The sequence below is a fragment of the Phyllobates terribilis genome, unplaced genomic scaffold (genome assembly GCF_046119375.1).
Source record: "Phyllobates terribilis strain yellow unplaced genomic scaffold, ASM4611937v1 Scaffold_1272__1_contigs__length_337655, whole genome shotgun sequence".
In the NCBI taxonomy this organism is placed as follows: Eukaryota; Metazoa; Chordata; class Amphibia; order Anura; family Dendrobatidae; genus Phyllobates; species Phyllobates terribilis.
The window spans coordinates 153,510-172,231 of NW_027364032.1; the positions used below are offsets into that span (position 1 = coordinate 153,510).

At 39.7% G+C, this 18,722-nt stretch overlaps 1 protein-coding gene across 1 annotated transcript in view; it reads right to left on the bottom strand.

Moving 5' to 3' along the window:
* The window catches only part of LOC141243824 (diacylglycerol kinase iota-like), a gene marked incomplete at its 3' end in the record, with an annotated part of 188,889 nt that overhangs the window by 147,190 nt on the left and 22,977 nt on the right, over window positions 1-18,722 (bottom strand). The window contains exons 4-6 of the mRNA XM_073668954.1: window positions 14,619-14,693; window positions 14,256-14,312; window positions 12,154-12,252 (exon numbers count right to left, since the gene is read on the bottom strand). Coding sequence (XP_073525055.1) covers window positions 12,154-12,252; window positions 14,256-14,312; window positions 14,619-14,693 — 231 coding nt within the window. The remainder of the gene's footprint in view (window positions 1-12,153; window positions 12,253-14,255; window positions 14,313-14,618; window positions 14,694-18,722) is intronic.

The following is an 18,722-nucleotide window of genomic DNA, read 5'->3' on the forward strand; positions in this document are numbered from 1 at the left end:
CTCCTGACACACAAGACACGAAACCCGAGGAACACAAAACATCTCAGGATATCTCCTGCCAGAACTGATTCAGGGGTGGGATCCAATATCATACAGCAGAAAGGATGGCACAAAAGTAATTATCACTGTATATAGGGGCAGTATAATAGTAGATATATTCTTGTACATAGGGAGCAGTATTATAGTAGTTATATTCTTGTACATAGGAGCAGTATTATAGTAGTTATATTCTTGTACATGGGGGCAGTATTATAGTAGTTATATTCTTGTACATAGGGAGCAGTATTATAGTAGTTATATTCTTGTACATAGGGAGCAGTATTATAGTAGTTATATTCTTGTACATAGGAGCAGTATTATAGTAGTTATATTCTTGTATATAGGGGCAGTATTATAGTAGTTATATTCTTGTACATAAGGGCAGTATTATAGTAGTTATATTCTTGTACATAGGGGCAGTATTATAGTAGTTATATTCTTGTACATAGGGGCAGTATTATAGTAGTTATATTCTTGTACATAGGAGCAGTATTATAGTTATATTCTTGTATATAGGGGGCAGTATTATAGTAGTTATATTCTTGTACATAGGGGCAGTATTATAGTAGTTATATTCTTGTACATAGGAGCAGTATTATAGCAGTTATATTCTTGTACATAGGAGCAGTATTATAGCAGTTATATTCTTGTACATAGGAGCAGTATTATAGTAGTTATATTCTTGTACATAGAGGCAGTATTATAGTAGTTATATTCTTGTACATAGGAGCAGTATTATAGCAGTTATATTCTTGTATATAGGAGCAGTATTATAGTAGTTATATTCTTGTATATAGGAGCAGTATTATAGTAGTTATATTCTTGTACATAGGGAGAAGTATTATAGTAGTTATATTCTTGTACATAGGAGCAGTATTATAGCAGTTATATTCTTGTACATAGGGAGCAGTATTATAGTAGTTATATTCTTGTACATAGGAGCAGTATTATAGTAGTTATATTCTTGTACATAGGGTCAGTATTATAGTAGTTATATTCTTGTACATAGAGGCAGTATTATAGTAGTTATATTCTTGTACATAGAGGCAGTATTATAGTAGTTATATTCTTGTACATAGGGGCAGTATTATAGTAGTTATATTCTTGTACATAGGAGCAGTATTATAGTAGTTATATTCCTGTACATAGGAGCAGTATTATAGTAGTTATATTCTTGTACATAGGAGCAGTATTATAGTAGTTATATTCTTGTACATAGGGGTAGTATTATAGTAGTTATATTCTTGTACATAGGAGCAGTATTATAGTAGTAATATTCCTGTACATAGGAGCAGTATTATAGTAGTTATATTCTTGTACATAGGAGCAGTATTAAAATAGTCATATTCTTGTACATAGGGGCAGTATTATAGTAGTTATATTCTTGTATATAGGGGCAGTATTATAATAGTTATATACTTGTACATAGGAGCAGTATTATAGTAGTTATATTCTTGTATATAGGGGCAGTATTATAGTAGTTATATTCTTGTACATAGGGGCAGTATTATAGTAGTTATATTCTTGTATATAGGGGCAGTATTATAGTAGTTATATTCTTGTACATAGGGGCAGTATTATAGTAGTTATATTCTTGTATATAGGGGCAGTATTATAGTAGTTATATTCTTGTACATAGGGGCAGTATTATAGTAGTTATATTCTTGTACATAGGGGCAGTATTATAGTAGTTATATTCTTGTACATAGGGGCAGTATTATAGTAGTTCTATTCTTGTATATAGGGGGTAGTATTATAGTAGTTATATTCTTGTACATAGGAGCAGTATTATAGTAGTTATATTCTTGTACATAGGAGCAGTATTATAGTAGTAATATTCTTATATATAGGGGGCAGTATTATAGTAGTTATATTCTTGTACATAGGGGCAGTATTATAGCAGTTATATTCTTGCACATCGGAGCAGTATTATAGTAGTTATATTCTTGTACATAGGGGGCAGTATTATAGTGGTTATATTCTTGTACATAGGGGGCAGTATTATAGTAGTTATATTCTTGTACATAGGGGGCAGTATTATAGTAGTTATATTCTTGTACATAGGGGGCAGTATTATAGTAGTTATATTCTTGTACATAAGGGCAGTATTATAGCAGTTATATTCTTGTACATAGGGAGCAGTATTATAGTAGTTATATTCTTGTACATAGGAGCAGTATTATAGTAGTTATATTCTTGTACATAGGGGGCAGTATTATAGTAGTTATATTCTTGTATATAGGGGCAGTATTATAGTAGTTATATTCTTGCACATAGAAGGCAGTATTATAGTAGTTATATTCTTGTACATATTAGGCAGTATTATAGTAGTTATATTCTTGTACATAGGAGCAGTATTATAGTAGTTATATTCTTGTACATAGGAGGCAGTATTATAGTAGTTATATTCTTGTACATAGGAGCAGTATTATAGTAGTTATATTCTTGCACATAGGGGCAGCATTATAGTAGTTATATTCTTGTACATAGGAGCAGTATTATAGTAGTTATATTCTTGTACATAGGGGCAGTATTATAGTAGTTATATTCTTGTACATAGGGGCAGTATTATAGTAGTTATATTCTTGTACATAGGGGGCAGTATTATAGTAGTTATATTCTTGTATATAGGGGGTAGTATTATAGTAGTTATATTCTTGTACATAGGAGCAGTATTATAGTAGTAATATTCTTATATATAGGGGGCAGTATTATAGTAGTTATATTCTTGTACATAGGGGCAGTATTATAGCAGTTATATTCTTGCACATAGGAGCAGTATTATAGTAGTTATATTCTTGTACATAGGGGGCAGTATTATAGTGGTTATATTCTTGTACATAGGGGGCAGTATTATAGTGGTTATATTCTTGTACATAGGGGGCAGTATTATAGTAGTTATATTCTTGTACATAGGGGGCAGTATTATAGTAGTTATATTCTTGTACATAGGGGGCAGTATTATAGTAGTTATATTCTTGTACATAGGGGGCAGTATTATAGTAGTTATATTCTTGTACATAAGGGCAGTATTATAGCAGTTATATTCTTGTACATAGGGGGCAGTATTATAGCAGTTATATTCTTGTACATAGGAGCAGTATTATAGTAGTTATATTCTTGTACATAGGAGCAGTATTATAGTAGTTATATTCTTGTACATAGAGGCAGTATTATAGTAGTTATATTCTTGTACATAGGAGCAGTATTATAGTAGTTATATTCTTGTACATAGGGGGCAGTATTATAGTAGTTATATTCCTGTACATAGGGGGCAGTATTATAGTAGTTATATTCTTGTACATAGGGGGCAGTATTATAGCAGATATATTCTTGTACATAGGGGGCAGTATTATAGTAGTTATATTCTTGTACATAGGGGCAGTATTATAGTAGTTATATTCTTGTACATAGGGGCAGTATTATAGTAGTTATATTCTTGTACATAGGAGCAGTATTATAGTAGTTATATTCTTGTACATAGGGAGCAGTATTATAGTAGTTATATTCTTGTACATAGGGGGCAGTATTATAGCAGATATATTCTTGTACATAGAGGGCAGTATTATAGTAGTTATATTCTTGTACATAGGGGCAGTATTACAGTACTTATATTCTTGTATATAGGGGCAGTATTATAGTAGTTATATTCTTGTACATAGGAGCAGTATTATAGTAGTTATATTCTTGTACATAGGGGGCAGTATTATAGTAGTTATATTCTTGTATATAGGGGCAGTATTATAGTAGTTATATTCTTGTATATAGGGGCAGTATTATAGTAGTTATATTCTTGTACATAGGAGCAGTATTATAGTAGTTATATTCTTGTACATAGGGGGCAGTATTATCTATATATATAATCGTCTTATCCCGTCTGTCTGTCTGTCTGTCCAGGAAATCCCGCGTCGCTCATTGGTCCGGCAGCGGCCAATCAGCGCCGTGGGATTTCTGAAAAAAGATGGTGGCCGTTAGCGACTCATCTGCGGGACGGAGCTCAGCAGCGATGCAGCCGGGAGATGAGCGCCGCGAGGCACTCATCTCCCGGCCGGTACCAGCAGAAGGACCTCGACCGCCGGACCCATCTGCGGGACGGAGATGCAGCCGGGAGATGAGCGGCGTGAGGAGCTCATCTCCCAGCCGGTAGCAGCGGAAGGACCGCCGCCGTCGCTGACCTCCATGCGGAAGAGAGGACCGGGGAGCGGCGCTGCGGGTCGGGATACTTCTGCGAGCGCCCGCTCATGTCCCGGGTTCTCGCAGCGGAAGTAGCCGCACAGGCAGCGCCGCTGCCCGGTCCTCACCAAGACGATTCGATGATTGGTCGCGGTCTTCGGACCCGACCCATCACTGATCTTAGCGCAAAAGTTAAACACCGCTCTGCTGATTGGTCGCGGACGCTGCCCGAAACCAATCACCGATTTGGGCGCCACATTTAAATATCGGCCGCGACCAATCAGTACAGTAGTGTTTAACTTTGGCGGCAAGATCAGCGATTGGTCGCAGGCCAAGACGGCGACCAATCACCGATTTGTGCGGCACATTTAAATAGCGGTCGCGACCAATTGGATGTCAGCGCCGCTCCCCGGTCTTCCCTTCACACCCTAGGCGCAAGGATGTCAGCGGCGCTGCCTGTGCGGATAGTTCCGCTGAGAGAACCCGGTACATGAGCGGGCGCTCGCAGCAGAAGTATCCGGACCGGCAGCGCCGCTCCCCGGTCCTCCCTTCACACCCTAGCCGCTGATGTCCCCACAGTATCTGCATGGTGTTACAAAGGTCCGGACATTTGTGTTAAAAATCGCTGATTGGTCGCTGGCGCTGCCCGCCACCAATCACCGATTTGGGCGCTAAATTAAAATATCGGCTGCGACCAATCACCGATCTTGGCTCCACATTTAAACACCGCTGTACATAGGAGGCAGTATTATAGTAGTTATATTCTTGTACATAGGAGCAGTATTATAGTAGTTATATTCTTGTACATAGGAGACAGTATTATAGTAGTTATATTCTTGTACATAGGGAGCAGTATTATAGTAGTTATATTCTTGCACATAGGGGGCAGTATTATAGTAGTTATATTCTTGTACATAGGGGCAGTATTATAGTAGTTATATTCTTGTACATAGGGGGCAGTATTATAGTAGTTATCTTCTTGTACATAGGGGGCAGTATTATAGCAGTTATATTCTTGTACATAGGGGGCAGTGTTATAGTAGTTATATTCTTGTACATAGGGAGCAGTATTATAGTACTTATATTCTTGTACATAGGGGGCAGTATTATAGTACTTATATTCTTGTACATAGGGGGCAGTATTATAGTACTTATATTCTTGTACATAGGGGGCAGTATTATAGTACTTATATTCTTGTACATAGGGGGCAGTATTATAGTACTTATATTCTTGTACATAGGGGGCAGTATTATAGTAGTTATATTCTTGTACATAGGGGGCAGTATTATAGCAGTTATATTCTTGTACATAGGGGGCAGTATTATAGCAGTTATATTCTTGTACATAGGGGCAGTATTATAGTAGTTCTATTCTTGTACATAGGGGGCAGTTTTATAGTAGTTCTATTCTTGTACATAGGAGCTGTATTATAGTAGTTATATTCTTGTACATAGGGGCAGTATTATAGTAGTTATATTCTTGTACATAGGGGCAGTATTATAGTAGTTATATTCTTGCACATAGGAGGCAGTATTATAGTAGTTATATTCTTGTACATAGGAGGCAGTATTATAGTAGTTATATTCTTGTACATAGGAGTAGTATTATAGTAGTTATATTCTTGCACATAGGGGCAGCATTATAGTAGTTATATTCTTGTACATAGGAGCAGTATTATAGTAGTTATATTCTTGTACATAGGAGCAGTATTATAGTAGTTATATTCTTGTACATAGGGGCAGTATTATAGTAGTTATATTCTTGTACATAGGGGGCAGTATTATAGCAGTTTTATTCTTGTACATAGGGGGCAGTAATATAGCAGTTATATTCTTGTACATAGGGGCAGTATTATAGTAGTTCTATTCTTGTACATAGGGGGCAGTATTATAGCAGTTATATTCTTGTACATAGGGGCAGTATTATAGTAGTTATATTCTTGTACATAGGGGCAGTATTATAGTAGTTATATTCTTGTACATAGGAGCAGTATTATAGTAGTTATATTCTTGCACATAGGGGCAGCATTATAGTAGTTATATTCTTGTACATAGGAGCAGTATTATAGTAGTTATATTCTTGTACATAGGGGCAGTATTATAGTAGTTATATTCTTGCACATAGGAGCAGTATTATAGCAGTTATATTCTTGTACATAGGGGGCAGTATTATAGCAGTTATATTCTTGTACATAGGGGCAGTATTATAGCAGTTCTATTCTTGTACATAGGGGGCAGTATTATAGTAGTTATATTCTTGTACATAGGGGGCAGTATTATAGTAGTTATATTCTTGTACATAGGGGCAGTATTATAGTAGTTATATTCTTGTACATAGGGGCAGTATTATAGTAGTTATATTCTTGTACATAGGGGCAGTATTATAGTAGTTATATTCTTGTACATAGGGGCAGTATTATAGTAGTTATATTCTTGTACATAGGGGCAGTATTATAGTAGTTATATTCTTGTACATAGGAGCAGTATTATAGTAGTTATATTCTTGCACATAGGGGCAGCATTATAGTAGTTATATTCTTGCACATAGGGGCAGCATTATAGTAGTTATATTCTTGTACATAGGAGCAGTATTATAGTAGTTATATTCTTGTACATAGGGGCAGTATTATAGTAGTTATATTCTTGCACATAGGAGCAGTATTATAGTAGTTATATTCTTGCACATAGGAGCAGTATTACAGTAGTTATATTCTTGTACATAGGAGCAGTATTATAGTAGTTATATTCTTGTACATAGGGGGCAGTATCATAGTAGTTATATTCTTGTACATAGGGGCAGTATTATAGTAGATATATTCTTGCACATAGGGGCAGCATTATAGTAGTTATATTCTTGCACATAGGGGCAGCATTATAGTAGTTATATTCTTGTACATAGGAGCAGTATTATAGTAGTTATATTCTTGTACATAGGGGCAGTATTATAGTAGTTATATTCTTGCACATAGGAGCAGTATTATAGCAGTTATATTCTTGTACATAGCGGGCAGTATTATAGCAGTTATATTCTTGTACATAGGGGGCAGTATTATAGCAGTTATATTCTTGTACATAGGGGCAGTATTATAGCAGTTCTATTCTTGTACATAGGGGGCAGTATTATAGTAGTTATATTCTTGTACATAGGGGCAGTATTATAGTAGTTATATTCTTGTACATAGGGGCAGTATTATAGTAGTTATATTCTTGTACATAGGGGCAGTATTATAGCAGTTATATTCTTGTACATAGGAGCAGTATTATAGTAGTTATATTCTTGCACATAGGGGCAGCATTATAGTAGTTATATTCTTGCACATAGGGGCAGCATTATAGTAGTTATATTCTTGCACATAGGGGCAGTATTATAGTAGTTATATTCTTGTACATAGGGGCAGTATTATAGTAGTTATATTCTTGCACATAGGAGCAGTATTATAGTAGTTATATTCTTGCACATAGGAGCAGTATTATAGTAGTTATATTCTTGTACATAGGAGCAGTATTATAGTAGTGATATTCTTGTACATAGGGGGCAGTATCATAGTAGTTATATTCTTGTACATAGGGGCAGTATTATAGTAGTTATATTCTTGCACATAGGGGCAGCATTATAGTAGTTATATTCTTGCACATAGCAGTATTATAGTAGTTATATTCTTGTACATAGGAGCAGTATTATAGTAGTTATATTCTTGTACATAGGGGCAGTATTATAGTAGTTATATTCTTGCACATAGGAGCAGTATTATAGTAGTTATATTCTTGTACATAGGAGCAGTATTATAGTAGTTACATTCTTGTACATAGGAGCAGTATTATAGTAGTTATATTCTTGTACATAGGGGCAGTATTATAGTAGTTATATTCTTGTACATAGGAGCAGTATTATAGTAGTTATATTCTTGTACATAGGGGCAGTATTATAGTAGTTATATTCTTGTACATAGGGGCAGTATTATAGTAGTTATATTCTTGTACATAGGGGCAGTATTATAGTAGTTATATTGTTGTACATAGGGGGCAGTATTAAAGTAGTTATATTCTTGTACATAAGAGCAGTATTATAGTAATTATATTATTGTATATAGGGGCAGTATTATAGTAGTTATATTCTTGTACATAGGGGCAGTATTATAGTAGTTATATTCTTGTACATAGGGAGCAGTATTATAGGAGTTATATTCTTGTACATAGGGGCAGTATTATAGGAGTTATATTCTTGTACATAGGGGCAGTATTACAGTAGTTATATTCTTGTACATAGGGAGCAGTATTATAGGAGTTATATTCTTGTACATAGGGGCAGTATTATAGTAGTTATATTCTTGTACATAAGAGCAGTATTATAGTAACTAGATGGTGGCCCGATTCTAACGCATCGGGTATTCAAGAATATGTATGCGGCAGACCGGGCGCAATCAGCAGAGCGGTGTTTAAATTTGGCGCCAAAATCGCTGATTGGTCGCGGCCGGCAACCGCGACCAATCAGCAAAGCGGTCTTGAAATTTGGCGACTATATCGCTGATTGGTCACAGCGGGCGGTCGCGACTAATCAGCAGAGCGGGGTTTAAATTTTGCGCCAATAATGCTGATTGATCTCGGCCAGCGACCGCGATCAATCAGCAGAGCGGGGTTTAAATTTGGGCCAATAATGCTGATTAGTTGTGGCCGGCGGCCTCGACCAATCAGCAGAGCGTTGTTTAAATTTGGCGCCAAGCTCGCTGATTGGTCGCGTCTGGCGTTCGCGACCAATTAGCACAGCAGTGTTTAAATGTGGCGGCAAGATTGGTGATTGGTCGCTGCCGCTATTTAAATGCGGCGCCCAAATCGGTGATTGGTCGCGGGCAGCGGCCGCGACCAATCAGCAGAGCGGTGTTTAACTTTAGCGCCAAGATCACTGATTGGTCGCGTGCGGAGAGCGCGACCAATCAGCGAATCGTATTGGTGAGGAGCGGAATCGTATTAGTGAGGACCGGGGAGCGCCGCTGCCTGTGCGGCTACTTCCACTGCGAGAAGCCGGGAGATGAGCAACTGCTCGCAGCAGAAGTATCCCGACCCGCAGCGCCGCTCCCCGGTCCTCCCTTCACACCCTAGCCGCTGATGTCCCCACAGTATCCGCATGGTGTTACAAAGGTCCGGACATTTGTGTTAAAAATCGCTGATTGGTCGCGGGCGCTGCCCGCGACCAATCACCGATTTGGGCGCCGAATTTAAATATCGGCCACGACCAATCACCGATCTTGGCTCCACATTTAAACACCGCTGTGCTGATTGGTCGCGGCCGCTGCCCGCGAGAAATCACCGATTTGGGCGCCAAATTTAAATATCGGCCGCGACCAATCAGTACAGCGGTGTTTAAATGTGGAGCCAAGATCGGTGATTGGTCGCGGCCGATATTTAAATTTGGCGCCCAAATCGGTGATTGCTCGCGGGCAGCGGCCGCGACCAATCAGCACAACGGTGTTTAAATGTGGAGCCAAGATCGGTGATTGGTCGTGGCCGATATTTAAATTCGGCGCCCAAATCGGTGATTGGTCGCGGGCAGCGCCAGCGACCAATCAGCGATTTTTAGCACAAATGTCCGGATCTTTGTAACACCATGCAGATACTGTGGGGACATCAGCGGCTAGGGTGTGAAGGGAGGACAGGGGAGCGGCGCTGCCTGTGCGGCTACTTCCGCTGCGAGAACCTGGGACATGAGCGACTACTCGCAGCAGAAGTATCCCGACCCGCAGCGCCGCTCCCCGGTCCTCTCTTCCGCATGGAGGTCAGCGGCGCCGGCGGTCCTTCCGCTGCTACCGGCCGGGAGATGAGCGCCTCGCGCTGCTCATCTCCCGGCTGCATCTCCGTCCCGCAGATGGGTCCGGCGGTCGGGGTCCTTCTGCTAGTACCGGCCGGGAGATGAGCGCCTCGCGGCGCTCATCTCCCGGCTGCATCGCCGCTCAGCTCCGTCCCGCAGATGAGCCGGTAACAGCCGCCATCTTTTTTCAGAAATCCCGCAGCGCTGATTGGCCGCTGCCGGACCAATGAGCGACGCGGGATTTCCTGGACAGACAGACAGACAGACGGGATAAGACGATTATATATATAGATTATATTCTTGTATATAGGGGCAGTATTATAGTAGCTATATTCTTGTACATAGGGGCAGTATTATAGTAGTTATATTCTTGTACATAGGAGCAGTATTATAGTAGTTATATTCTTGTACATAGGGGGCAGTATTATAGTAGTTATATTCTTGTATATAGGAGCAGTATTATAGTAGTTATATTCTTGTACATAAGGGGCAGTATTATAGTAGTTATATTCTTGTACATAGGAGCAGTATTATAGTAGTTATATTCTTGTACATAGGAGCAGTATTATAGTAGTTATATTCTTGTACATAGGAGCAGTATTATAGTAGTTATATTCTTGTACATAGGGAGCAGTATTATAGTAGTTATATTCTTGTACATAGGAGCAGTATTATAGTAGTTATATTCTTGTACATAGGGAGCAGTATTATAGTAGTTATATTCTTGTACATAGGAGCAGTATTATAGTAGGTATATTCTTGTACATAGGGGCAGTATTATAGTAGCTATATTCATATATAGGGGCAGTATTATAGTAGTTATATTCTTGTACATAGGAGCAGTATTATAGTAGTAATATTCTTATATATAGGGGGCAGTATTATAGTAGTTATATTCTTGTACATAGGGGGCAGTATTATAGTAGTTATATTCTTGTACATAGGAGCAGTATTATAGTAGTTATATTCTTGTACATAGGAGCAGTATTATAGTAGTTATATTCTTGTACATAGGGACAGTATTATAGTAGTTATATTCTTGTACATAGGGGGCAGTATTATAGTAGTTATATTCTTGTACATAGGGGGCAGTATTATAGTAGTTATATTCTTATACATAGGGGGCAGTATTATAGCAGTTATATTCTTGTACATAGGGGGCAGTATTATAGTAGTTATATTCTCATACATAGGGGGCAGTATTATAGTAGGTATATTCTTATACATAGGGGCAGTATTATAGCAGTTATATTCTTATACATAGGAGCAGTATTATAGTAGTTATATTCTTGTACATAGAGGGCAGTATTATAGTAGTTATATTCTTGTACATAGGAGCAGTATTATAGTAGTTATATTCTTGTATATAGGGGGCAGTATTATAGTAGTTATATTCTTGTATATAGGGGGCAGTATTATAGTAGTTATATTCTTGTACATAGGGTGCAGTATTTTAGTAGTTATATTCTTGTACATAGGGGCAGTATTATAGTAGTTATATTCTTGTACATAGGAGCTGTATTATAGTAGTTATATTCTTGTACATAGAAGCAGTATTATAGTAGTTATATTCTTGTATATAGGGGGCAGTATTATAGTAGTTATATTCTTGTACATAGGGGCAGTATTATAGTAGTTATATTCTTGTATATAGGGGGCAGTATTATAGTAGTTATATTCTTGTATATAGGGGGCAGTATTATAGTAGTTATATTCTTGTACATAGAAGCAGTATTATAGTAGTTATATTCTTGTATATAGGGGGCAGTATTATAGTAGTTATATTCTTGTACATAGGGGTCAGTATTATAGTAGGTATATTCTTGTACATAGGGGCAGTATTATAGTAGTTATTAGGTAGTACATTTTCTTTGCAGTGAATGGGAGTTTCTGTTCTCACTAGGATGTTTTTACATTCTCATTCCCCCTCAATGAAGTGTGATCGTGCATTTGTGGAATGGGTCCCCCACATTATGTAGATTGCGTACCTTTCCCACTAACATATGGTCAGTTAGGTGAAAGCCTCTGTAGTGATATATAGCCGGGGGTGGCCCGATGCTCCTTATATCATGATACTAATAGTAAATAGAATTACTGATACTTTATGTTGATGATGCGGTGCCAGGTCGTCCTCCTACCTTCCCACAATGCTTGCATTTTCCTTCTTGCCGTCGTCGATGTACCCAGTGATGCCTCACCAAATTCTGCTGGTTAGAACAACAAGAAAAATGTCTGACCTGAGGAAAAACCATTAGAGCGTGGGTCAGGCTGGATATCCGGGGTGGACACCGACAGCAACACAGAGAAGCGGAGACAGGGGGTGTAAGGGGTAACTCTACCCATAGTAAAGAATTATATCATAATTCTTATTCCACACTCTCAAGACTTTTCGGTAGGGTTGGGGGAAGGAGGTTAAGACTTTTTTCCCGAAGGTAAAACTCATTGTGTAAAAGTTCTCCTATGGCTCTTAGACTATAGCCAGGAGAAGTTGATTGGTGCAGCAGGTTGCACTTGCGTCCTGCTGCACCCCATTAAAAGTCTATGGTGTTGAAGATACCAAGCTAGCCGAGTGCTGCGCTTGCTAATCTTACTCAGTGCCGAAGAACTGAATGGAGGGGCAGATTGCATACGTGACCTGATGCTCAACTCAGCTCCTCCTGGATGAAGACTGGCATATAAGAATGGGAAAATGAGTGCCCATTTTAGCAATTAGTGGGGGGATACAATAGGCTAGTAGGTGAGAAAAATATATATATTTTTTTAATGTGCTACAAATTAGTGGCAGAATGGGGACCATTATTACAGGATGGGCCCAGGAGCTGGGAGATTACACCAGGAAGGGGCCTAGGATGGCACATTATACCAGGAAGGGGCCAAGAATGGAGGACATATATTACTGACAGGGGCTAGGATGGGAACATTGCACAAGGATGGGGGACATCATTACTGGAAGGGGCCCAGGATGGGAAACATATATTACTGGAAAAGGTCAGGATTGGAACATTACACGAGTATGGGGACATTATTACTGGAACGGGTCAAGGATGGGGGACATATATTACTGGACGGGGGCATGATGGGAACATTACACCAGGATGGGGGAGATTATTGCTGGAAGGGGCCCAGGATGCATGACATTATACCAGGAAGAGGGTCACGATGGGAAACATATATTATTGGAAGAGGTCAGGATGAAAACATTGCACCAGTATGGGGACATTATTATTGGAAGGGTTCAATGATGGGAATATTACACCAGGATGGGGGAGAATTATTACAGGATGGACCCAGGAGTTGGGACATTATACCAGGAAGGGGCCCAGGATGGGACATTATACCAGGAAGTGGCCCAGAATGGGGGACATACATTAGTGAGAGGGGCTAGGATGGGAAAATTGCACCAGGATGGGGGACATTATTATTGGAAGGGGTCAAGGATGGGGACAAATATTACTGGAAGGGGCCAGGAATGAAACATTACACCAGGATAGGGGACATTGTACCATGAAGAGAGTCACGATGGGGGACATACCTTACAGGAAGGGGATATTATACCAGGAAGAGGCTCACGATTGGGAACATTATTACTGGAAGGGGCCAGGATGGGGGACATTATTAAAAGAAGGGCTCAGGATGGGGGACATTATAGCAGGAAGAGGCTCAGTATGGGGACATTATAGCAGGAAGGTTGACAGGATCGGGGACATTATTCCAGGGAGTGGTCCAGGATGTTGAACATTATTACTGGAAGGGGCACATGATGGGGCACATTATACCAGGAATGGGCCAGGATAGATACATTATTACAAGAAGGGCTCAGGATGGGGGACTTTATTGCAGGAAGGACCTCAGGATGAAGACATTCTAGCAGGAAAGGGGTCAGGATGTTGGACATTATTTCTGGAAAGGGCACACGATGGGGGATATTATTATAGTAAAGGCCCCAAAAAGAAGGATATTATACCAAGAAGGGACCCAGGATGGAGGATATTATACCAAGAAGGGGCCCAGGATGGGTGAGAATAGTAGAGGATGAGGGACATTATTACATTACGGGGGGTCCAACATGTACGTGTTTATAGAATTTAGAACGCTACAAGGGCTAATACATCTGACCAACATGTAGTTGGGGGCACAAGTGCAAAATTTGCATTGCGGCCCATCGGACTCTAGGCACCGCTAGGGAAGGTTTCTGAACGTTCACCTTACCCTGGGTTATGCAGACCGCGCACACACTTACCTCTCTTGGAGCTCGGGAGGTCACGTCACGAAATGTTGGTTTGCACCTAAAATTAATCTGACGGATTCCATAGAAGAAAAAGGCAACACGGTTACGTAACTCGGGGGCAGCAATTATACAAGGTGACATTAATTGGACATAATATAGTTTTTGCTCATTAATTTAAGACATTTCATTTTTCTCTAGATTCTCGGCTACACGTCACGGCCAGATACCACCCCCGCCTCGCTAATTAGACACATTCTCCCGGATACTATGTACCGTTATTAGCACTAATGGTAATTAGCTATTTTTGTTATTTTGGGCTGCTATTTATTAGATAATAACTATTCATGCTCGTGCCAGAAGGTGGCGCCAACCTACCTTCTCCAGCTGATCCATACATGCAGCGTGGACCACGATTTTACAGGCGGCGCACTTCCTCCGTACGGCTGATTTCTGGTAATAAAAGAAATATATAATGTGCGGAGGGAGAAATTAACTTGGACGTTACATTCATAGCGGACAAACGCACATCTAATTAAAAATGTCTTGATCAGAGGATTGGGTCGGCCACCAAACTACCAGAGAAAGTGCCAGTCAGGGTGGCAGGAAAATATGCCACATGGTGAAAAGTTTCGGAGATTAGTAATGTTCATTTTACAACTACTAATGTATGGATTTACTACCATAAGTCCCTACAGCTCCTAGATATAAATTCCCATACAGAGCCCAGATAAGTAATGTACAGGGCTCATACAGTGCTCAGATAAGTAATGTACAGGGTTCATACAGTGCTCAGATAAGTAATGTACAGGGATCATACAGTGCTCAGATAAGTAATGTACAGGGTTCATACAGTGCTCAGATAAGTAATGTACAGGGTTCATACAGTGCTCAGATAAGTAATGTACAGGGTTCATACAGTGCTCAGATAAGTAATGTACAGGGCTCATACAGTGCTCAGATAAGTAATGTACAGGGATCATACAGTGCTCAGATAAGTAATGTACAGGGTTCATACAGTGCCCAGATAAGTAATGTACAGGGCTCATACAGTGCCCAGATAAGTAATGTACAGGGTTCATACAGTGCCCAGATAAGTAATGTACAGGGTTCATACAGTGCTCAGATAAGTAATGTACAGGGTTCATACAGTGCTCAGATAAGTAATGTACAGGGCTCATACAGTGCTCAGATAAGTAATGTACAGGGTTCATACAGTGCTCAGATAAGTAATGTACAGGGATCATACAGTGCTCAGATAAGTAATGTACAGGGTTCATACAGTGCTCAGATAAGTAATGTACAGGGATTATACAGTGCTCAGATAAGTAATGTACAGGGTTCATACAGTGCTCAGATAAGTAATGTACAGGGATCATACAGTGCTCAGATAAGTAATGTACAGGGTTCATACAGTGCTCAGATAAGTAATGTACAGGGCTCATACAGTGCTCAGATAAGTAATGTACAGGGTTCATACAGTGCTCAGATAAGTAATGTACAGGGTTCATACAGTGCCCAGATAAGTAATGTACAGGGATCATACAGTGCCCAGATAAGTAATGTACAGGGTTCATACAGTGCTCAGATAAGTAATGTACAGGGCTCATACAGTGCTCAGATAAGTAATGTACAGGGTTCATACAGTGCCCAGATAAGTAATGTACAGGGTTCATACAGTGCTCAGATAAGTAATGTACAGGGTTCATACAGTGCTCAGATAAGTAATGTACAGGGTTCATACAGTGCCCAGATAAGTAATGTACAGGGATCATACAGTGCCCAGATAAGTAATGTACAGGGTTCATACAGTGCTCAGATAAGTAATGTACAGGGTTCATACAGTGCTCAGATAAGTAATGTACAGGGATCATACAGTGCTCAGATAAGTAATGTACAGGGTTCATACAGTGCTCAGATAAGTAATGTACAGGGATCATACAGTGCTCAGATAAGTAATGTACAGGGTTCATACAGTGCTCAGATAAGTAATGTACAGGGTTCATACAGTGCCCAAATAAGTAATGTACAGGGTTCATACAGTGCTCAGATAAGTAATGTACAGGGTTCATACAGTGCTCAGATAAGTAATGTACAGGGCTCATACAGTGCCCAGATAAGTAATGTACAGGGCTCATACAGTGCTCAGATAAGTAATGTACAGGGTTCATACAGTGCCCAGATAAGTAATGTACAGGGATCATACAGTGCTCAGATAAGTAATGTACAGGGTTCATACAGTGCTCAGATAAGTAATGTACAGGGTTCATACAGTGCTCAGATAAGTAATGTACAGGGTTCATACAGTGCCCAGATAAGTAATGTACAGGGATCATACAGTGCCCAGATAAGTAATGTACAGGGTTCATACAGTGCTCAGATAAGTAATGTACAGGGATCATACAGTGCTCAGATAAGTAATGTACAGGGTTCATACAGTGCTCAGATAAGTAATGTACAGGGTTCATACAGTGCTCAGATAAGTAATGTACAGGGATCATACAGTGCTCAGATAAGTAATGTACAGGGTTCATACAGTGCTCAGATAAGTAATGTACAGGGATCATACAGTGCTCAGATAAGTAATGTACAGGGTTCATACAGTGCTCAGATAAGTAATGTACAGGGTTCATACAGTGCCCAGATAAGTAATGTACAGGGTTCATACAGTGCTCAGATAAGTAATGTACAGGGCTCATACAGTGCCCAGATAAGTAATGTACAGGGCTCATACAGTGCCCAGATAAGTAATGTACAGGGCTCATACAGTGCTCAGATAAGTAATGTACAGGGCTCATACAGTGCTCAGATAAGTAATGTACAGGGATCATACAGTGCTCAGATAAGTAATGTACAGGGTTCATACAGTGCTCAGATAAGTAATGTACAGGGATCATACAGTGCTCAGATAAGTAATGTACAGGGCTCATACAGTGCTCAGATAAGTAATGTACAGGGATCATACAGTGCTCAGATAAGTAATGTACAGGGTTCATACAGTGCCCAGATAAGTAATGTACAGGGTTCATACAGTGCTCAGATAAGTAATGTACAGGGCTCATACAGTGCTCAGATAAGTAATGTACAGGGCTCATACAGTGCTCAGATAAGTAATGTACAGGGTTCATACAGTGCTCAGATAAGTAATGTACAGGGATCATACAGTGCTCAGATAAGTAATGTACAGGGTTCATACAGTGCCCAGATAAGTAATGTACAGGGTTCATACAGTGCTCAGATAAGTAATGTACAGGGTTCATACAGTGCCCAGATAAGTAATGTACAGGGCTCATACAGTGCTCAGATAAGTAATGTACAGGGTTCATACAGTGCCCAGATAAGTAATGTACAGGGCTCATACAGTGCCCAGATAAGTAATGTACAGGGTTCATACAGTGCCCAGATAAGTAATGTACAGGGTTCATACAGTGCCCAGATAAGTAATGTACAGGGTTCATACAGTGCTCAGATAAGTAATGTACAGGGTTCATACAGTGCCCAGATAAGTAATGTACAGGGTTCATACAGTGCTCAGATAAGTAATGTACAGGGCTCATACAGTGCTCAGATAAGTAATGTACAGGGATCATACAGTGCTCAGATAAGTAATGTACAGGGTTCATACAGTGCCCAGATAAGTAATGTACAGGGATCATACAGTGCTCAGATAAGTAATGTACAGGGATCATACAGTGCTCAGATAAGTAATGTACAGGGTTCATACAGTGCCCAGATAAGTAATGTACAGGGCTCATACAGTGCTCAGATAAGTAATGTACAGGGCTCATACAGTGCTCAGATAAGTAATGTACAGGGCTCATACAGTGCTCAGATAAGTAATGTACAGGGTTCATACAGTGCCCAGATAAGTAATGTACAGGGTTCATACAGTGCTCAGATAAGTAATGTACAGGGTTCATACAGTGCCCAGATAAGTAATGTACAGGGATCATACAGTGCTCAGATAAGTAATGTACAGGGCTCATACAGTGCTCAGATAAGTAATGTACAGGGTTCATACAGTGCTCAGATAAGTAATGTACAGGGATCATACAGTGCTCAGATAAGTAATGTACAGGGTTCATACAGTGCCCAGATAAGTAATGTACAGGGTTCATACAGTGCTCAGATAAGTAATGTACAGGGCTCATACAGTGCTCAGATAAGTAATGTACAGGGTTCATACAGTGCTCAGATAAGTAATGTACAGGGTTCATACAGTGCCCAGATAAGTAATGTACAGGGATCATACAGTGCTCAGATAAGTAATGTACAGGGCTCATACAGTGCTCAGATAAGTAATGTACAGGGTTCATACAGTGCTCAGATAAGTAATGTACAGGGATCATACAGTGCTCAGATAAGTAATGTACAGGGTTCATACAGTGCCCAGATAAGTAATGTACAGGGTTCATACAGTGCTCAGATAAGTAATGTACAGGGCTCATACAGTGCTCAGATAAGTAATGTACAGGGCTCATA